General features: G+C 39.5%; 2 protein-coding genes across 3 annotated transcripts; one reads left to right on the top strand and one right to left on the bottom strand.

The window, feature by feature from the left end:
• Positions 1-436: 436 nt before the first annotated feature.
• dda1 (DET1 and DDB1 associated 1) lies at positions 437-5,688 on the bottom strand. Its single transcript, XM_075485707.1, has 5 exons — positions 5,363-5,688; positions 4,717-4,797; positions 3,169-3,220; positions 1,790-1,851; positions 437-1,594 (listed from the first exon to the last, which is right to left on the bottom strand). The coding sequence occupies exons 1-5, from the start codon at positions 5,369-5,371 to the stop codon at positions 1,490-1,492; spliced, it is 309 nt and encodes a 102-aa protein (XP_075341822.1). The 5' UTR covers positions 5,372-5,688; the 3' UTR covers positions 437-1,489.
• A 1,471-nt stretch (positions 5,689-7,159) lies between these two features.
• abhd8b (abhydrolase domain containing 8b) lies at positions 7,160-16,051 on the top strand. 2 transcript variants are annotated; one of them, XM_075484424.1, is made up of 5 exons: positions 7,160-7,458; positions 10,391-11,194; positions 11,484-11,654; positions 11,865-12,081; positions 14,869-16,051. In XM_075484424.1, the coding sequence occupies exons 2-5, from the start codon at positions 10,401-10,403 to the stop codon at positions 15,103-15,105; spliced, it is 1,419 nt and encodes a 472-aa protein (XP_075340539.1). In that variant the 5' UTR covers positions 7,160-7,458; positions 10,391-10,400; the 3' UTR covers positions 15,106-16,051. The 2 variants fall into 2 exon arrangements, with proteins under 2 accessions (XP_075340539.1, XP_075340541.1); XM_075484426.1 differs by lacking the exon at positions 7,160-7,458 and having other exon boundaries at positions 10,369-11,194.
• Positions 16,052-17,282: the final 1,231 nt, after the last annotated feature.

The raw sequence follows: 17,282 nt of genomic DNA, 5'->3' as shown, positions 1-17,282 counted from the left end.
GTTGCAGTCTCTTGACACCAGTAAAAACTGAATGAGGGGAACAAGGCAGGATGGTGACTGCACTTTCCTGTGCATGCTTTTTGTGCATTCTATGGCTGAAAATATAACACCTCTTCAACCCCCCACCCCCACCCCCACCCCACCCCACCCCACCCCACAGTTAACCAAGCAAGCACTCAGACAAAAACCTTCCTGGGACTGTCACAAGACAAGGTGAACAGTGCAGCTAACAGGACCCTGAGCTGGGGTCTAAACCATGATGGCAGGTTGCAAGGCCTCGAGGCTGATGCACAAGACAACACCCCAACCCCATCACTCCTTCAGTTTTACAACTGGTCCTGGAACATAGCATCCTGCAGTGAAAAGGTCAACATGCAAGGCAAGATAACACCCACAGGCCATTTGGGTGCTTCTCTTTATTATAATAAGGGGCTCCTTCTAATATATCCATGGGCATGTTTTATTTAACAAAAAGGCAACTCAAAATATTAACAAACATACTCAACTGGATAAAATAATTCTGGTACTGGTAATTATTTACACACAACACAAAGCATTCCTTTCCCTTTTGTCGCTTTAGAGATTTCTCTTCAATAGCTGTGCTGATACCAAGTTGTGCAGCTGAAAATGCATTCTCACATTTAATATTTTCATATTGATAATGAACTTTTCCTTCCTTTTCCAGTTGCATATTTCGCTAAAACAACTAAAACGTTTGAGAACGTCCCACTTTTACTAGCCTTAATTAGCCAGAAGATGGTGCTAGATGTACAAATACTTCTCAGGAACGTCAACAACATGTATCCTACAAGCACAACTCCCAGAATAGAAAGCCAACATCAATATTCACCTTAAACATACATTTCAGACGGGCGGGGGGGAGATTCAGGAAGAGTTGGCTCTACTTTGTGCTCTTGGTCACAGTGCATTCTTGGTTCTGTAGACTCAGTGTGGAGAAATGCTGCAATGCCCCCATCTGGTTGCAGTGGGCAGTGAAACTGAGAGGGTGGGCACTGTGGCTGGCAGGAAGCTCATTGCCATACATAAACAAGTTATAATAAAATTAAAACGGTAACAAAATATTCATACAGATCAGAGCAGACTGTCCAGATGACAGAAGGCTACACAAATTATAGCTTTTAAAAGTAGTGTCTGACTTTATCTGTCGAGTCTGTCTCTCTCTTAAATCTACTCACTTCTTCGGCTGTTCACTCACCTCACACATACAGTACAACACATGATACGCACTCACAGCTCAGCATGCACACAAAAACATACATGTATGCCGACACACACAGGGAATAGTCAACACGAATTAAACCCGAGAATAAAGTTCCCACCCTAACAACTGCTGTTCTTTTCCTTCCACTGAATGCATCCAGCCATCATGTTTTTTTTAGGTGGGATTATTCTTTCTTTTTCTTAGTTTATATTGGCTACACTCTGTATGCAAAAATACACATATATTCTCTCCATCGCACACACATTTTTACGAATCCTCATTCATCTCTTGACTATCTGTCCTGGCGATCTTCCGTGGGGGTGCCGGGCTGTCGCCCTCACCTTGCTCCTGTTCCCTTTTCTTTGCTGCATTCTGTTGGACACAAAACATGTCACAGCTGTTAGTCAAGTCCCACGTATCTTTTAGTACTAACACAACAGAGAACCAATGATTATTCATTTTTGTACAACACTAGTGGTCAATTAGGACCCAATATAAATGTCAATGACCTGTCAATAAATGACATTATTCTTAGGAAATAAAAGCTTAAAACAAGCTCCTGCTGACCTTTTTGTCCCACTGCTGATGAAGGTAACGCAGGAGGATGTTGGTTTTCTCCGTTACAATAACTACAAGGGGAAGAAAAGACAACACATTACGTACAAGTTATGCCTAAAGCTGATCGGTTTAGGGAGACACTGAATTATTTGCAGAAGTTCAGGAGGACGACCGCACCGGAAGACACCTAATTCCTGTTTCTATGTCATTAATATATGCTCAATATGCCACAAAAAGATCAATGAAATAATAAAATAACTTTTTATAGTCCTTTCTTATGCGCTTTTCCTTGACCTTGCTGAAAAAAAACGACTTGAGATAGAGGAAAGATGTTGGGAGAAATGTGTAAACATTTTGAAAAAGGCAACCATGCTACAAACCGGCCACACTTACACTAAGCTGATTACTCAATAACCATATAAAAAAAAAAATATTTCATCATCAAGGTTGGTAATTCAATGAAGAAAAGAAGAAGCCAACTAAGAAAAAGATATTGGCAAATGCCGCTCACATTCCCTTCAATCAAAATGAATCCCAGTAAATACATATGAAATTATTCAACCATTGATTTGAATGTGGAATAGATTAATCTGGTTTCCTATCAAAAAAGATGGGCCTGCGTTTCCTACAGACGGTATGCACCTACGTCACTGCTCTATCCAGCTGTGCCCAGCGCATTTGAATTGAGTCCGAGTGGCAAAACATTCAATATGGCTGCCACCACTACTCGTGGGATTGGGAGTATTACAAATGAATATCAACTTAAGTTAAAGGAAGTTGGTCTTGACTATTTTATCATGGCCTCTAATATTCTTTTGCCTGTCACAACCTCAATTTATAACACAGAAAAAACATTTGACTTGTGAACCTGGGGATGGTCATTACAAAAGGCAGGATACAGGTGCAGTTTAATCACCCATACAAACATGAATAATAAACTTAATTTCAAACATATTTGGAGCAAATTTGAAACGTTATGTCACTTTTTGTACAAATTCCACAGGTAGAAGAGACCTGTTAAAGTTCGTATAAGGTTGTCACGACTAACTAACCATTCACTCTCATCCACAAACCAAACCAAAGGAGCAATGTTAAATATGTTTTACCATCTAACACAAAAACTGATGTTGTTTCAGACTAAAAATGGGAGATGCTAAATAACTCATCACATCTATGATTTGTCAAATTATCATACAATTAGCATTTTAACATAGCAGAAACAAAGTATTAACTGCAAATCCACGTTTCTAAGCATGGATTCCAGTTGTTTCTGCGCCTGACGGAAATCTCATTCATTAAATATTTGGTGGAAGCATTAAGGCTTTTCTAAATACATCTTTACTGTTAATTCATTGTTTTCTGTCCTCTCAGACTTTTGCTGTACTCACTCTGTTCAGAGGGGTATTCACGTGTTGGAAGGTACACAGAGGGCCTTCGATTCTGTACAAAAAGAGAAAAAATTTGAGCTTAGAAATTATAGTTGGTTCCTTTTCCTGTGCATGCTGATATTGATACAGCAAGGTCTTCAAATAACACAGTTAAGTGATTTTTGATATTCCATCTGTTTATCAAACTGTATCCAATACAATACCTGTAAAGTACAGTCTACACCATTGTCACCGTGCATAGAAAGTTATAGTTAGTTATAGTGATTATGAGCTTAAAGGTGCAGATTGTCAACTTTAATTCTGAGTGTATCTACATCAAATCGTAGAGAGAAGTTTTAGGAATCACAGCTTTGATTTATAGAACCATCTTTAAAAAAAAAAAAAAAAAAGTAGTTCGTCTGTGCACCTAGTTGTGTCTTCAGTAATTAAAATACAGATTCATCAGATTCAGATGTGATGACTGACTAATCCATATCAGAATTTTCCATTTCTATACTTTAGAAACACTTTGGTTGTTTTCACTGTATGATTTTGGTCACTGTCCCTCTATTAAGTGCAGAGCAATCCAATCAGCTTTGCTGCATTTGGCTGAATCAAGGCAGTTTATCTGTGCACTTCAGAATGCATCCAGCTGCATCGTCTTCTGTCACAACATCAACGGATAATAGGGACACAGCGCCAGTGGAATGCATACACAAGCCATCACTCAGTCTCCAAAGTGTTTTAATGATGAGCTTTTCTAAGACTTCTCCATGAAGTCCCTCTGCCCACGTTATTCTGATACAACTCGTTTCTTCAGTTCAAATATTGCTGTTACAGAATTGCTCTGGCTTTTTAAGTTCTTAGGGTTTATTAATAGTTTTCACCTTGTGGCGAACAGTGCATTTGCTACAGTTAAGTCTTCTCCTTTACAAATCCTGTAACCATCCACCAATGTTGCCTTCTATGAATGTTAAGGCGCTTTTCTACTGCAAAACTCAGTATTGCATTTTTTCTTTCTCAGAAACGATCACTCTTCATCCGGACATTCATAACATTACCTCTATATCTCAGAAGGATGGGTTTTACTGTTGGAACCTAAAGTTGACCCTATTTCTCTTTCCCTGAGAGATCCTTTGGGTGATCTTAGATCCCAGCAACAGCTTCTAAATACAAATGCCACAATTGGAAATACATCTAGACATTTTTAATGAATTAGGTAATAACAATAGAGCAGTCCACACTTGCCCCTGAAAGATCATTTGAGTCAAATGTCTGACCAACATTTGTGCCCTTAAAGGGAGTGTACTATATATTAAGGAGTAGTAACTAAATCCTTGCCTAAACTCTGTACTTTAAGACCATATTGGTTAAATAACTGGGACTCACATGCTTTAATATCAAATGAAACAACAAAAATTGTATCAGTGTTCAAATATATGCATTTACTAAACTGAAATTTCACTAAAGGACATTTTTTAATACAAATATAAGAGCATTTGGTTTTCCTCAAGTTGTAGTAACATCTTAACCATTACATATATTGCAAAGTTATCATATGCTACTTACAGATGCTTTGCAAACAGAGTCTGCGTGGAACCTGCTGAAGTTGCTCTTATTGTAGACTGGAAGTCCTTTCAAGAAATCAGCCTGGGGGTAAGAAGATGAGATGATGATTATTATTATTATTATTAAAGCGAGCAGCTCTGGTTTCTTTTCTCATTTAGTAACCAAACTCCACGCTTACAGGTCTCATAACATCTGTGATCTATCTTTCACAAACCTCATGCTTTTAGCAAGCAGACTGAGGTTATTTACCTGAGGTACTTTACAGTCCATCATGTTGTTTGATAGCAACGTAGGTGTCAAAGATTTCCTGATACAAGCGGATATCTACAAATTATTGCAGACACAGTCAATGCTGGGCGTTACCTCATCTTATCAAACCAGACTTGCTAAATATGTACCCATCTCCCCAACTCGCCCCTTGTAACATCCAAGCTGGGTGTGTGACAATGCAGAGTAAGTGGTTTCGAATTAGCCGGAAAGAGTCGAATAGTTGAGAACACAAATCGATGCCGGCTTGGCCTGAACAGGAGGTGCAGGTGTGGCGAGCGGCTAGCTAACACTTAGCCCAAGTTAGCTAGCTAGCTATTGCCATATACGCTGCAGTGCTGGTGAAGCTAAGGCTGCAAGCATGTTGTGTGATAAGTACCTTCTCCATGATAATGGCAGAAAATTCCAACGTCGAATTGTCGACTTGTGGGCTTGATTTCGCGTTTGTTATGCTGCTAGTGATGGCCGCGCTAGCTTACAGGCTAGTTCACAGAGACAGCTAACCCGACGGTTCCTCTTGGCAAAGAAAATACCGACTTTCACGCACAAGTTGTTTTTTCCATAATATATCCCAGTGTCTAGTAAAAATGATACCACACTCGTAAAAAAAACTATCCAAACTGTCATTCCATGAGATCGCAAAGTTATTCACACAAGACTTCTTCGGCTAGCATGATGGCTAGATGGCAGCGATGTTAATTTGACCACGCCCTTAGAGCTACCATTGGCTTACCCTTTCTCCCACGTGCTGCAAGCTTAATCAAGGAGCCAATCATTAAACAGAACACAATTTGGCCCCTCCCTAAAGTGTTGACCTCTCTATCCACATGATAAGCTTCTATGAAAAACAAACCCAACTCATGATGTGGTAGTATATTAAGTATTTTATGTACATGTACTGTCTAAATCTCGTTTATCAGTATATACTGAAGGGAATGGGAAACTTTAAGCTTCTTCTATTCTCTTCGTCTTCACCTGTGTGGGAAATATACTTTATTCAGGAATAGGTTGTGAAAATAAAGATTTAAAACCTTAGACAAAACATAAACTCACTGAAGAATTCTAAATCATTCGTACGATAACTGAGTATGACCGATGAGATATTTCCAAAACAATCTAATAACACGATTTGTCTTGAAATTGATGTGGTGAATTGATCTTACTAAGGGATGCTTTACATCTAAAGAGAAGTGGCTTTATATATCACAAATAAGATAGTAAAAGCATATGATAGTAGAGTAGCTTCAAAAGAAATTTCGAGGGGGAATTGCTGAAGTCTTGCATTTTTGGTTTTACTTGAACAAATGATCTTATCATTTCTGTCCATCTTTGTGATCTTAATATTCAACCTGTATGGACTTTCAGCTTTGTATGTCGCTGTACTAAACAATGATAAAGGCTTAATAATATCAACATCGTAGCTTGAGTGGGAAGACTAACTGCCACCTTGCAAGTAGTTACATAGCAACAACAGCCATAGCAACCGCCACAGCACCAGCTCATTATGATGCTGGAGAATAAAATGCTGACTAGATGTAGGCAATATTCCTCCATGGTAATCTGAGCAAATTAGTGTTGGATGGTTTGAATATTAATCTTAAAAAAAACTAGAGCACCAATGTATTTGTTTTTTGTATGACCTTACCCTTTCAAAACCAAAAAAGCTAAGAGCATCATAAATGAATAGAATTTATCTTATATGACAACGAAAATACATTTAAAGAATTGTAAAAAATGTTGTACTGCAGGTAACTTAATTTGATCATAAAAAGTTTTCTATACAAGAAGTATGTTACATAACCTCTGGCTACAAATTAGTTTATCTGGTTTTGTACATATGTGAAGCATAAAAGCAATCAATCAATACATAAATGACTAAATTACATTTAAATGAATGCACCTGTGGTAACATTTATGATGGCAAGAGGTGTGTGCAAACCTCAGAAATAGAAATGTGGACAACGTTTGATGAGATTCTCAATCGTTCACCTACATCTGAGTCTTTTTTTGGAAATAAACTAATTCAACAAACGATTATTATGTCTACAAAGCAAACAAGTGTCTTTCCTTTAATCCGTCCTCTGCTGCCCAACACCACATAGCAGCAGGGGGCAGCTTTTCACGTTCACTAAAAGAATTAGGAGGCTGCAGTGTTTCAGTCGTTGATGGATTAAATGAAAAAAACGACACGCGGCTCCCGTGCGTCTCTACACGTCGTCTCCAAAGTTACAGCATGGAAGTGGAGGGCTGGAGTTCAACGCAGATATCTGGTTCTACCTTCTGACCCCTTAAAGAGATGCTGTCAGCCGGCCGCCATGTGGCGGCTGCCGCCAGGACAACACAATCCAGATGAATTAGATTATTGGATTGGCTGCAACAGATTATAGCTCTCCTTCTTTTTCTCGATGCTACATAAGAAAACCGCATCAATCTGATCATATACTTTAAGTTTCAGGAAATATAGCCTTGATAAAGGTAAGTATTCTGCTTCATTGTCGCGTATTTCTTTTGTTTTGCTCGCACTGTTATTGGTTGGATAGTTTACGGATCTTTGACAGCACACGAGAGGAAAGGTATTTCACTATCAAGCTGAGTAGCAACTACTCAAGACTAACGAATTATTGAATGTCTGGTGTGAACGTCTCGCATTATGTTTTATTTGCTGACACATTTTTTGGCCTAAACTGAAAGAGAAAAAAGCTTCGAGCACTTGCCTCACCCTCTGCATCAGACCAGTCTATTCAAGCCGTATTTATTGTTTCAAGCGAATAGATGGAGCCTGCACTTTAAACAGGACATTGTGCCAACCAAACAACTGCAGCTGACTTTAAAATGCCGTTTTTTTTCTCTGTTGACAACAGTAATATTGCCTAAATTGGTGTCAGATTATCAGATGGGTCATAACGACTTTGTTGAATGTATATAAGACACATAAGTCCATTCAGTTTTACCATAAATATCATAAACTATTGCACAAAATATGTTAATACTCAAAGAAATTCACACAAATGTAAACAATGTGTAGAACCTACTCTGATTGTGTCTGTAACCATAGCTACAGTGTGATGACAAAAACTTAAATGGATGATTTACTATGCAGCAGATGAAAATCTACAAACTGATAATGGGCCACACTATTTATTTGAAATGATGCCATACAATTGAAAGTGCTCTGACTTAAAAACACTGTAAGTCATGCACTTTGGCAAGCCTGGTTCCACATCAACAGTGAACCTGCTGTAGTTGTTTTAATCCCCCTTTTCTGGGCACCAGTTCCCACTGATTGTGTTATGTAACAGTCTGATACAGCCACTGACAACAGCAGCCATGTAAAACTGTAGCAGGAAACAAACAGGGCATGGAAGCAGTGTTTCATCAAATTAAATCTAAATGGACAACATAGTGAAGAAGATGGACCCCCACAGTTACAAAACCTATCTTTGGGATATGTTGTGGGATAATAAAAAAACAAACAGTGGCAATAGTAGATAAATACATCCAGGTGTGATTCTGTGTAACTGTAAAGTATTGTTTAAAAAGAGCCCAAGGGCAGTTTTCCAAAGTCTATGGAGTCCTGAGTGGCCTGCACCAACTATGGCCTGATTTGTTACCACTGGACCAAATCACTACAATATAAATGTGCTTAAAGACAATATTTCTGTTCAGTCAAACTAATAATTTGATTATTTATGATAAGCCATACAAATGATCCCTGTCAATATGCAGCATGCGGTTATCACAAACCCATTAAGGTGTCGGATGACAGGTGAGACACATAATGTTTAGTAATTGTGCTAGACACTGATGTTTTACTACACATATTTTACACAATAACATTTTCTGCGATTGTGTTTTTTGTTTGTATGATGTTTTATGTTTATATTTGTTAATATTATATCATGGCATAGTAAAGTTCAGTATAGTAAAGTTAATTCTAATATCTCAGGTGTATGAAAGGAATCTGGCAATGGGGGGGTCGTTGCTGTAGGGCATATATCTCTGTGTATTATGTTTCATATAAATGGTCACTAACAAAAAAACTGTCAACATAAGACTTTTAAGAACTTAAAAGTTCTTAAGTTCAATACTCAAATGCCTCATTTATATGATTCAAGAAGTATACTTATGATGCAAATTAAGAGGCATCTGCTAAAATGATGCCTCTTAATTTAATGAGAATATTGTGAGGGTTGGACGAGTCGCCCTGTCTGACATCAAAATGGCCTTCTCAGCGTACTCTTGTTAGCACACACAGCACTGCACAACACTGCTGTGGGGAGAGAGGATGTGCAAGTATAAGCAGAAAGAGCATGAAAATAGCCTGCAAAGCTGGAATGCTGTATTACATTGTGCCCATAATCCCCAGCTGAAAACAGTAGCTGATGGATGACACCGTTTAACGAAAGATGCAACAGCTCACGCTGTGGACAAAGTTGTCAGAGCACAGTGTCCCTCTTTTCATCAAGACAGTGGAGAGACAGATTTGTTGCACGGACTTAGAGAGACAGAGAGTTTAATCCCCTCTAGTTGGGAGGGAGGAAGGTAGGATAATGCCACCAGCTGAGAGACTTGCAGACCATATCTGGCATTGCGCTGTTGCTATGGCTGATAATAAACTAAAACTGTATTTTTTGGATACCTGCGTTCTTTATGAAACTGATACTGCAGACTCCTATTTCTTTGGAATATTGACTAACTAAATTGTTGAATAATTTTCAAAAGAAGCAATTTGGAGTTCATGAGGAGGTCAATTTGGTGGTGGCATGAAGTAATAAAATACCTGTTGTATCTAAACCATGGGTTCATTACCATTTCTGCTAATTTATTATTTGAATTTTGTGTTTTCTGTGTGAGCTTCAATGTTCAGCAATACTCAAAAGCCTCATTTATATATATATATTTATATGATTCAAGAAGTATACTTATGAAGACATACTTGGTAGAAAGTACCTTTGTTAACTGGTTGGTTGTCCCGTGGATTTGACCGGCAGTATTGCAGTGTGTGCTTCTGCAGATCGAACACATGGTGGACAGCTTTAACTCAGGGAGCTATTACTGTCCGAGGCTATTAATAACACTAAAGGGCTCTAAGGAACGATGCTTAGAAAATCACAAGGCTTTGAGTTGTAAAAAGGTGCCAGACTGTACAGGCTTAAGGCTTGTTTACCTTTTTGAACAGTAAATTTTAGGTGCACATAAAAAAAAAAAAGACTATTCATTAAAATAGTGTAACCTATTATAGATTCAGAGTGATAACTAAATGATTTTGATTGTACAATATACACATTTGATCATAAAAAATTTTGTGTACAGCTTTTAACTTAATTTGGAACAAATTATTGACCTTTGTTCAAATGTCATTATGTGCTGATTTATGTGAGTTTTTATTTGGCTGTGTTCCTTTCAGACTGGCAGCCATGCTGACCAGCTTTATTGAAGGTCTTCTGTGCTGCCTCACCTCAAAATCAGCCAACACTGTGGTTCCTCTAGAAACTTCAGAACCTGCAGACGGCTACGAGTTTGTTGAGGTAAAACCAGGCCGGGTCCTGCGGGTTCGACATATCATCCCTGAAAGGCCGATGGTGGAGGAACCCACTCAGGGCGGAAGTGTTAGCTGCAAGAGAAAGATCACAGTGTACCGCAATGGACAGCTGTTCATTGAGAACTTGGGTGAGAGGGCTAGTGCAGAGCTGAAAACCTGCCAGAACGGAGAAACAGAACCAAACAGCACTGTAGAGGTTGAACTGACAGACTGTCGTAACTCATCACCACCTGTCAGCATTCCCGAGTCCCGCTCAGAATCTGTCACAGCTGGAAACAACGGAGCATCTGAAACGGGAGCAGCAGGAGAGGCACCTGCATCAGGACCAACTGACCAGTCCCAGCAACCCAGGAAGCGCAGGCGGAAACCCAAGCGCACTGTGGTGATTGACTGTGAGAGGAAGATATCGGCCTGTAAAGAGACACATTCAGACCTGGCTTTGTTTTTCATCCACGGGGTGGGAGGCTCGCTAGATATCTGGGGTAGCCAGTTGGACTTCTTTTCTCGCCTTGGCTACGAAGTGATTGCTCCAGATCTGGCAGGCCACGGAGCCAGCTCAGCTCCACAGATAGCTGCCGCTTACACTTTCTATGCCCTGGCTGAAGATATGAGGCTAATCTTCAAGAGATACGCACGGAGGAGGAATATTCTCATTGGACATTCTTATGGGTAAATTTAAGATCACAGCATTCACACAGAATGCAATGGAACAGAGATCATACAAGAGGGTTCAGAAAACCCCTCGTTGAAAAATACGAGTTAGTTCCTCTTACACATTTTAAATTTGTACATGAAGTGAGTTAAAGTAAAAAGTTATCGTCTTGTACAAGCCAGAAAGTGCAATATGAGTTTGTTATGCTTCTAGATCAATCAGTTTTATGAAAGATGATAACCACAACAGGATTATCAGGTCTCTTCCAGTTTATTTTGTAACCAGCCTTGTGTTGTACTTGCTCAGTGTGTCGTTCTGTACGTTCCTGGCCCATGAGTTTCCTGACCAGATTCACAAGATGGTGATGATCAACGGCGGTGGTCCCACAGCCCTGGAGCCCAGCCTCTGCTCCATCTTCAACCTGCCCACCTGTGTGCTTCACTGCCTCTCTCCACTGCTGGCCTGGAGCTTTCTCAAGTAAGAGAAGTGTTCCCTGTAATTCTGAAGTCACAGTAAAAACACCTAGAAGCCCATTTACAGGGGTTTAGCTGTTGTTCATAATTTATCTTTCTCATGAGTCCAAATAGAAGTGGTTAGGATTTTGAGCTCCTTAACTAAGAAGCTTAAATAAAATGTACACTGTAACATATATCGTACCGAAGATAAATTTCTGCTCTGCCTTTGCAGGGCTGGCTTTGCGCGGCAGGGTGCCAAGGAGAAGCAGTTGCTGAAAGAGAACAATGCCTTCAATGTGTCGTCATTCGTGTTGCGTGCCATGATGAGCGGGCAGTACTGGCCTGAGGGGGACGAGGTTTACCATGCTGAGCTCACCGTGCCCATCCTGCTAGTTCATGGCATGCACGACAAGTTTGTCCCCGTTGAAGAAGACCAGCGTATGGCAGAGGTACGGTGGCTCAACCCCTTAAAATTCCTGCAATTTTCACCTAAAATGCATGTCCAGCACACAAATGATTAAATTTCAACAGGCAGGGAAATACGTATTTATATAGTACATACCAGTTGTGCTCCTTTACTGCTGGTGGAACAGAGATGTCCTTGAGGGTCCACTGCCCATCTGCACCTTTGACCCTCCGCTGGACTGTGTCCTCTCCACAGAAAACCATCTGTTGTGTCTCCACTGTTTCCACTGGACGTACAGGGTGGAGTCGTTCCTCAGCCACCTGACACTCCATCCTGGTGATTTGGAGTTCAGGCTGTTTGTTTTGGATGGTCCCACATGCCCAGATCTTTTGCTTGAGCAGGTTACGGAAAAGCTTTGGACTTGAAAATTGTCTACAGAAGGTTTATACCCATTGCCCAGTAGGTTGGTGTTGACCAGCTGCATTACGGAGTCATAACTTAGCCTTTTCCCACTAAGTACTTGTGATCTTCCTTTATAAACAAAAAATTCCCAAGTATAGCTGTTAGATTAATCTGCAAGAATAAAAAGCTTGTAGCCCCAGCATACAGGCTTGCTCTTACTGCTTCAGGCCGATGCAGGATTTTGATGCAACCATACGCTTGATGGAAATATTTTGAGTGGGATGATGATCATTTTTGCAATCGTTCCTCAACTCACTATAAGGAGGTTTGATTTTGCACAGGGGATCTTATGCTGCTGTTCCCCTCTTCTGATAATTAGCAGCATCCTCTGTCCTGCTGCTAAGAAGCAGGGACCAACATATTAGGAACCACTTCATACACGTCATAACTGATTTTGGGAATGGAAGGTTGTATAGTTTTCCCTTTCTCCAGTAATCTGTAAATGAGCAGCATTTTACAAATCCCATATATATAATCAAAGCCATAAAACAGAACATGTCCTGAAAGTCCATGGGGCAGTTGGTGTTGAGATGTGTGTGGCACCAAACTCATTTGTGTTCCAAATTATTGTCTGTAGTATGGAGTTGGTGAACAAAAGTTGTAGTGCTGTGTGTGATGATGTGGAATTAAGCAGGTGGTCCAGGTGGACATTGGGGTTTGAAGATGGGTTGTGTAGGTGGAATGTCTTGAACCCCAATATCATTCCAGCACTTTTCGGTCACTTCTGAAAATCCAACTTGACCGCTGCTGTTCCCGGCTCTCCCTTTCCCTCTCTTCTCCCATGACCTCTGCCTCTTTCTTTTCTTTTGCTTTATTTACCTTTTCCAGGTGAGGGGTGATGGGGCTCCTCTTGTGTTTTGCTCAACTCTGCTTTTTCAGGAAGTAACGCCTTAATGGAGGTCCTGCGTCCAGCATCCATAAAGGGAAACCCTATATCTTAAATCATGTTATAGTGTGTACCAAGAGTGGAAATTGAACAAGATGACAAAAATAAACCTGCTAGCATTGGAATCAATGGAGCTAACATATGGTGGCAGAAAAAAACACGTGTTTCCGAATCAATCAGTCAAATGCAGAGAAGAATTGCATCTTTAAATGTTTCCTTACCTGTTTTTTTGTCAGATAAAGGCACTAAAACGTCTCCATTTCATGAAATAAATTAAAATACCTGGAAGTAAGAAAGTCCTGAAAAAATCCTAATCAATATTTTTACAGAAACAATCAAATTCACCAAACTACACATTATTTTAAACAGATATCCCCGAGTAAAACCAACCCTCCTCCCAGTTCCCTACAGAGTATTTTAGCATTTTTTAGCGGCAGCTTCCAGCGTCTTTCGTTTGCTATAACATAAGACTTGGTACATCGTCTCTACATCCACACGCTCAAACCGATTGGGATTCTCCAGAGGAGCTCCCAGTCCGGTACGTTGTACCTTTTGGGTCAAATGTGAAAAACGTAATTGGTCTACACTACGCACTAGAGCCATAGATAATAGCAGTTGTCCGAAGAAGCTCCCCTCCTGCATGTTGTTATTCTGCTTATCTTTGACTTTAGTGAATGGAGAACGATTCAGGCACATGTGTTGTTGGCTCTCAGTATGATATGATAACAAATATTTGTAGGACTCTGTGGGTCCTCAAGGGCTGGTGATAATGGTCTTCTATTTACAGTTTTTCTTTTTCTACTGCACCGAAGTGGATTAAGAAATGTAGTGCAACAAAATTGTAGTGAAGGGTTTTGCAGAGGTGCTTGAACTATAGGGGCAGCAGTTGCTCAGATGTTAGAGTAGTGTGTGACTGGACGAATGTAAAACTAATTGTAAAACTCTTTGTGGAACCAAACAAAGGTTTAAAAAATACCACATAAGTGAGGTCCATTTACCACTGCGTTGAATCATTGCCCCTGACAGTAAAACAATCCCAGAGGATCAGTCCATCCCAATTCTTAACAGTTCTAGAGGTTTTCTTTTCATTAAATTCTACATCCTTTTACCCACACACCTTAGCTTATTGCACCAGAAAGTTTTATTTTAATTTCCTCAGTCCACACGACTTGTTTTCACAATGTGCTACACATACCCAACAGCGCACCACCAGTCCAGAGCCTGCCAAATCTTCCTGATGGTCTTTTATAGTCAAACAGGGGTTTTAATTGTCCTCTATAACAATCCTATGAGCAGTTCTCTTAGAATGTTTGTTTGATTGTTTTATTACATTGGAATCTAATGAAAGATGTGCCACATGTGCAGCAGTTTACAGATCTGGAACTGGGCTAATATGTTGCCACAAAAAGGAAAGTGGCTGTATTTTGAAATTTAAACTATTCCTTTTTTTTTCTTATCAAAATTATTATTTCTTTTTGTCAGATCCTCTTAATGGCATTCCTGAAGGTCTTGGAGGACGGTAGTCACATGGTCATGATGGAGTGTCCTGAGACTGTCAACACGCTGCTGCACGAATTCTTACTCTGGGAACCGGCCACTCCTCCACCACCAAAGAAAGAGCCCAAAACCCGTCCAGAAACTGCCAAAGCTCACACTGACAACGCCAGGGCGATAACTGATCCCGCCATGGTCCGGCCTGCAACTGCCAGGCAAATCTAATTAAACAAAGGAGCAGCCAGAAAAGCAATAACTGAAGATTAAAGCTGATTCAGACTCTGAAACAGTGGTTGTCACAGTAGATCATGGCTGGCGATGTTCTTCTGCTGCGAGGAATTGAGCTGGTTTGAGCTGCTCAAACTGGTGAGGAGCCAAGTTTATCCGAGTTAGTCTGTCTGAAAGTTGGATTTATGGAGTTGGGACACTGCAGAGAGTTCAGGTACGGTTTCAGTCACTGTATGTCAGCCACAGAGCTGAAGTGAAATTAACTGTTATGACGAAAACAGAGATGGCTCGCTCTTCAGCTGTCAGTCCCAAAGGTGCAGCAGGAAGTGACGTGGTCGTGCCTTTAAGTGATGTTCTGAAGAATCAGGAAATAGTAACATGCAGCCACAGAGGCAGTTATCAACATCAACCGAAGCCAAGCAGCAAAAGTGATCTACTGGTGTGATTTTGCCCATCCTAGAGGATGAAAAAGCAAAATAAAACGATTGGTATGAATCAATCTCCTGACTGACTGAACAAGCAACAGAGTTTATCTCTGTGGCAACTGACTGCGTAGTTATTTATTATTGTACTGACATTTTTGTATATGAAACTGTGATATACACTGCAAGTATGCTAGGTCTGGTTACCTCTGGTTAACACCTCTCTTTCTGTCACACATTAAATATCATGACAACAACACTGAAAACAACTGGGAAGAAGTTAATGTGTTAAAAATTAAAATTAGGACTTTTACAATCATTTTACATCTCTGAACATCTCCTACAGTAAGGGAGCAGGAATATATTTTTGCACTGTGCACCAGAAATTTACAAACCAAGAGGATTTAGCTTCTACTTGTTGTAGTTCTGGCATTTAACTGCATAAATGAGTAGTAGAGGATTTATCGTGTTGTGAGTTGTCAAACTGAAAAGGTGAACATTTATAAAGTGTGAGTCAGTAATTCTGCTGCTTCCTCGAATGTTGTTCCGTGCGCTGCTAAATTTAGCTGAAATCAAAGCTAATCTTACCTGAACAACACAAAGCACGTACACATGCTGAAGTATTTAAACTATGAGAAGACAGCGTGTTTCCTGATTGTGATGCATCAGGAAAATACAAACGTGGTATTTACCAAATAATACATTTCAAACTGTCTCCAAGCTGCCACAACACTGCAAAGTATTTGAAAATGTTTATTGATTTAGCATCATGGACATGAGATGCTGCTGTGATATTTTTGACGCTACAAGCAAAGCTGTAGTTTGTTTTTTCTCCATTTCGAGGTTTTTCTTTTTCTTTTTTGATTCCATAGAATCCATATTTTTCTGAGTGCTGGAAACAAGTACCAAAATACACATATAGGCCTTTATTTTGGTTTAAATTTTTAATTTATACTCGTAGTAAAGTTTTGAAAAAGACTAATACGCACATAAAATTCTGAGAATGTATTCAAAAAATGATGATGGCCTTAATGTAAGAAATAGACTGGGGATATTTTTGACACTTAAGACACGGTTTCCCATTAAAATTTGTAGAAACTTGTATTTCATATCATTGAAAGCTGTTTCCTCTGATTTTCTTTCTTTTTTTAAACATCTAAAACAGAAATATCCATTTTTTTAGCACTTTCATGCACTTTATCATAGTGCATACTTTGTAAATGAATACCTTATCTGCATATTTAAGTATAGAATTTTGAAAATTTTGCAAAGCATTTGTATTAAGGTAAGTAATCAACTTGGCGAGATTATAGTGATATCTATTCTATTTTTTTAATCCAATTCACTTGTAGCGTCTGCCCTGGAACTCTATTATTTGTCACAGCTATTATTTTCTAAGCCCTTGCTTCAACACTTTGTTTCATGTGCTAAATTGCTGGTGAGAAACCAGTATTTTGTCACTTAATTCCCCCTCTGAAGACAGCATTATTTAGTTATATCTATGTACACAAAAGGCCAAGAATTCAGCTTAGAAAAAGCAGAATTTCGCAGTACAATGACTGCATCCATGCTCAATCACATTCTGAATCTATTCTGTCTCAATTTATTGTGAACATCTGTGCTGCAACTCCACAGTGCAGATAAAAGATTTAGGAGGATATTAAATACTGTGATATTTTGATAGCTAAAACAATGTGTTTTACAGTCTTGTTCCTTGTACTATAGTTGTTCAGTTTTTCGTTTTTTTTTAAC

This window comes from Odontesthes bonariensis, chromosome 15 (genome assembly GCF_027942865.1).
Source record: "Odontesthes bonariensis isolate fOdoBon6 chromosome 15, fOdoBon6.hap1, whole genome shotgun sequence".
In the NCBI taxonomy this organism is placed as follows: Eukaryota; Metazoa; Chordata; class Actinopteri; order Atheriniformes; family Atherinopsidae; genus Odontesthes; species Odontesthes bonariensis.
The sequence above is the reverse complement of the archived record's forward strand: the minus strand, read 5'-3'. Positions and strand labels throughout refer to the sequence as shown.

Coding starts and splice junctions, on each gene's coding strand:
- abhd8b (XM_075484424.1), top strand. CDS start 10,401: ATGCTGACCAGCTTTATTGAAGGTCTTCTGTGCTGCCTCACCTCAAAA. Junction 11,655..11,864: donor CTGGCCTGGAGCTTTCTCAA/GTAAGAGAAGTG, acceptor CTGCCTTTGCAG/GGCTGGCTTTGCGCGGCAGG. Junction 12,082..14,868: donor AAGACCAGCGTATGGCAGAG/GTACGGTGGCTC, acceptor TCTTTTTGTCAG/ATCCTCTTAATGGCATTCCT.
- dda1 (XM_075485707.1), bottom strand. Junction 1,852..3,168: donor TGAATACCCCTCTGAACAGA/GTGAGTACAGCA, acceptor TTCCCCTTGTAG/TTATTGTAACGGAGAAAACC. Junction 1,595..1,789: donor ATCAGCAGTGGGACAAAAAG/GTCAGCAGGAGC, acceptor TGTGTCCAACAG/AATGCAGCAAAGAAAAGGGA.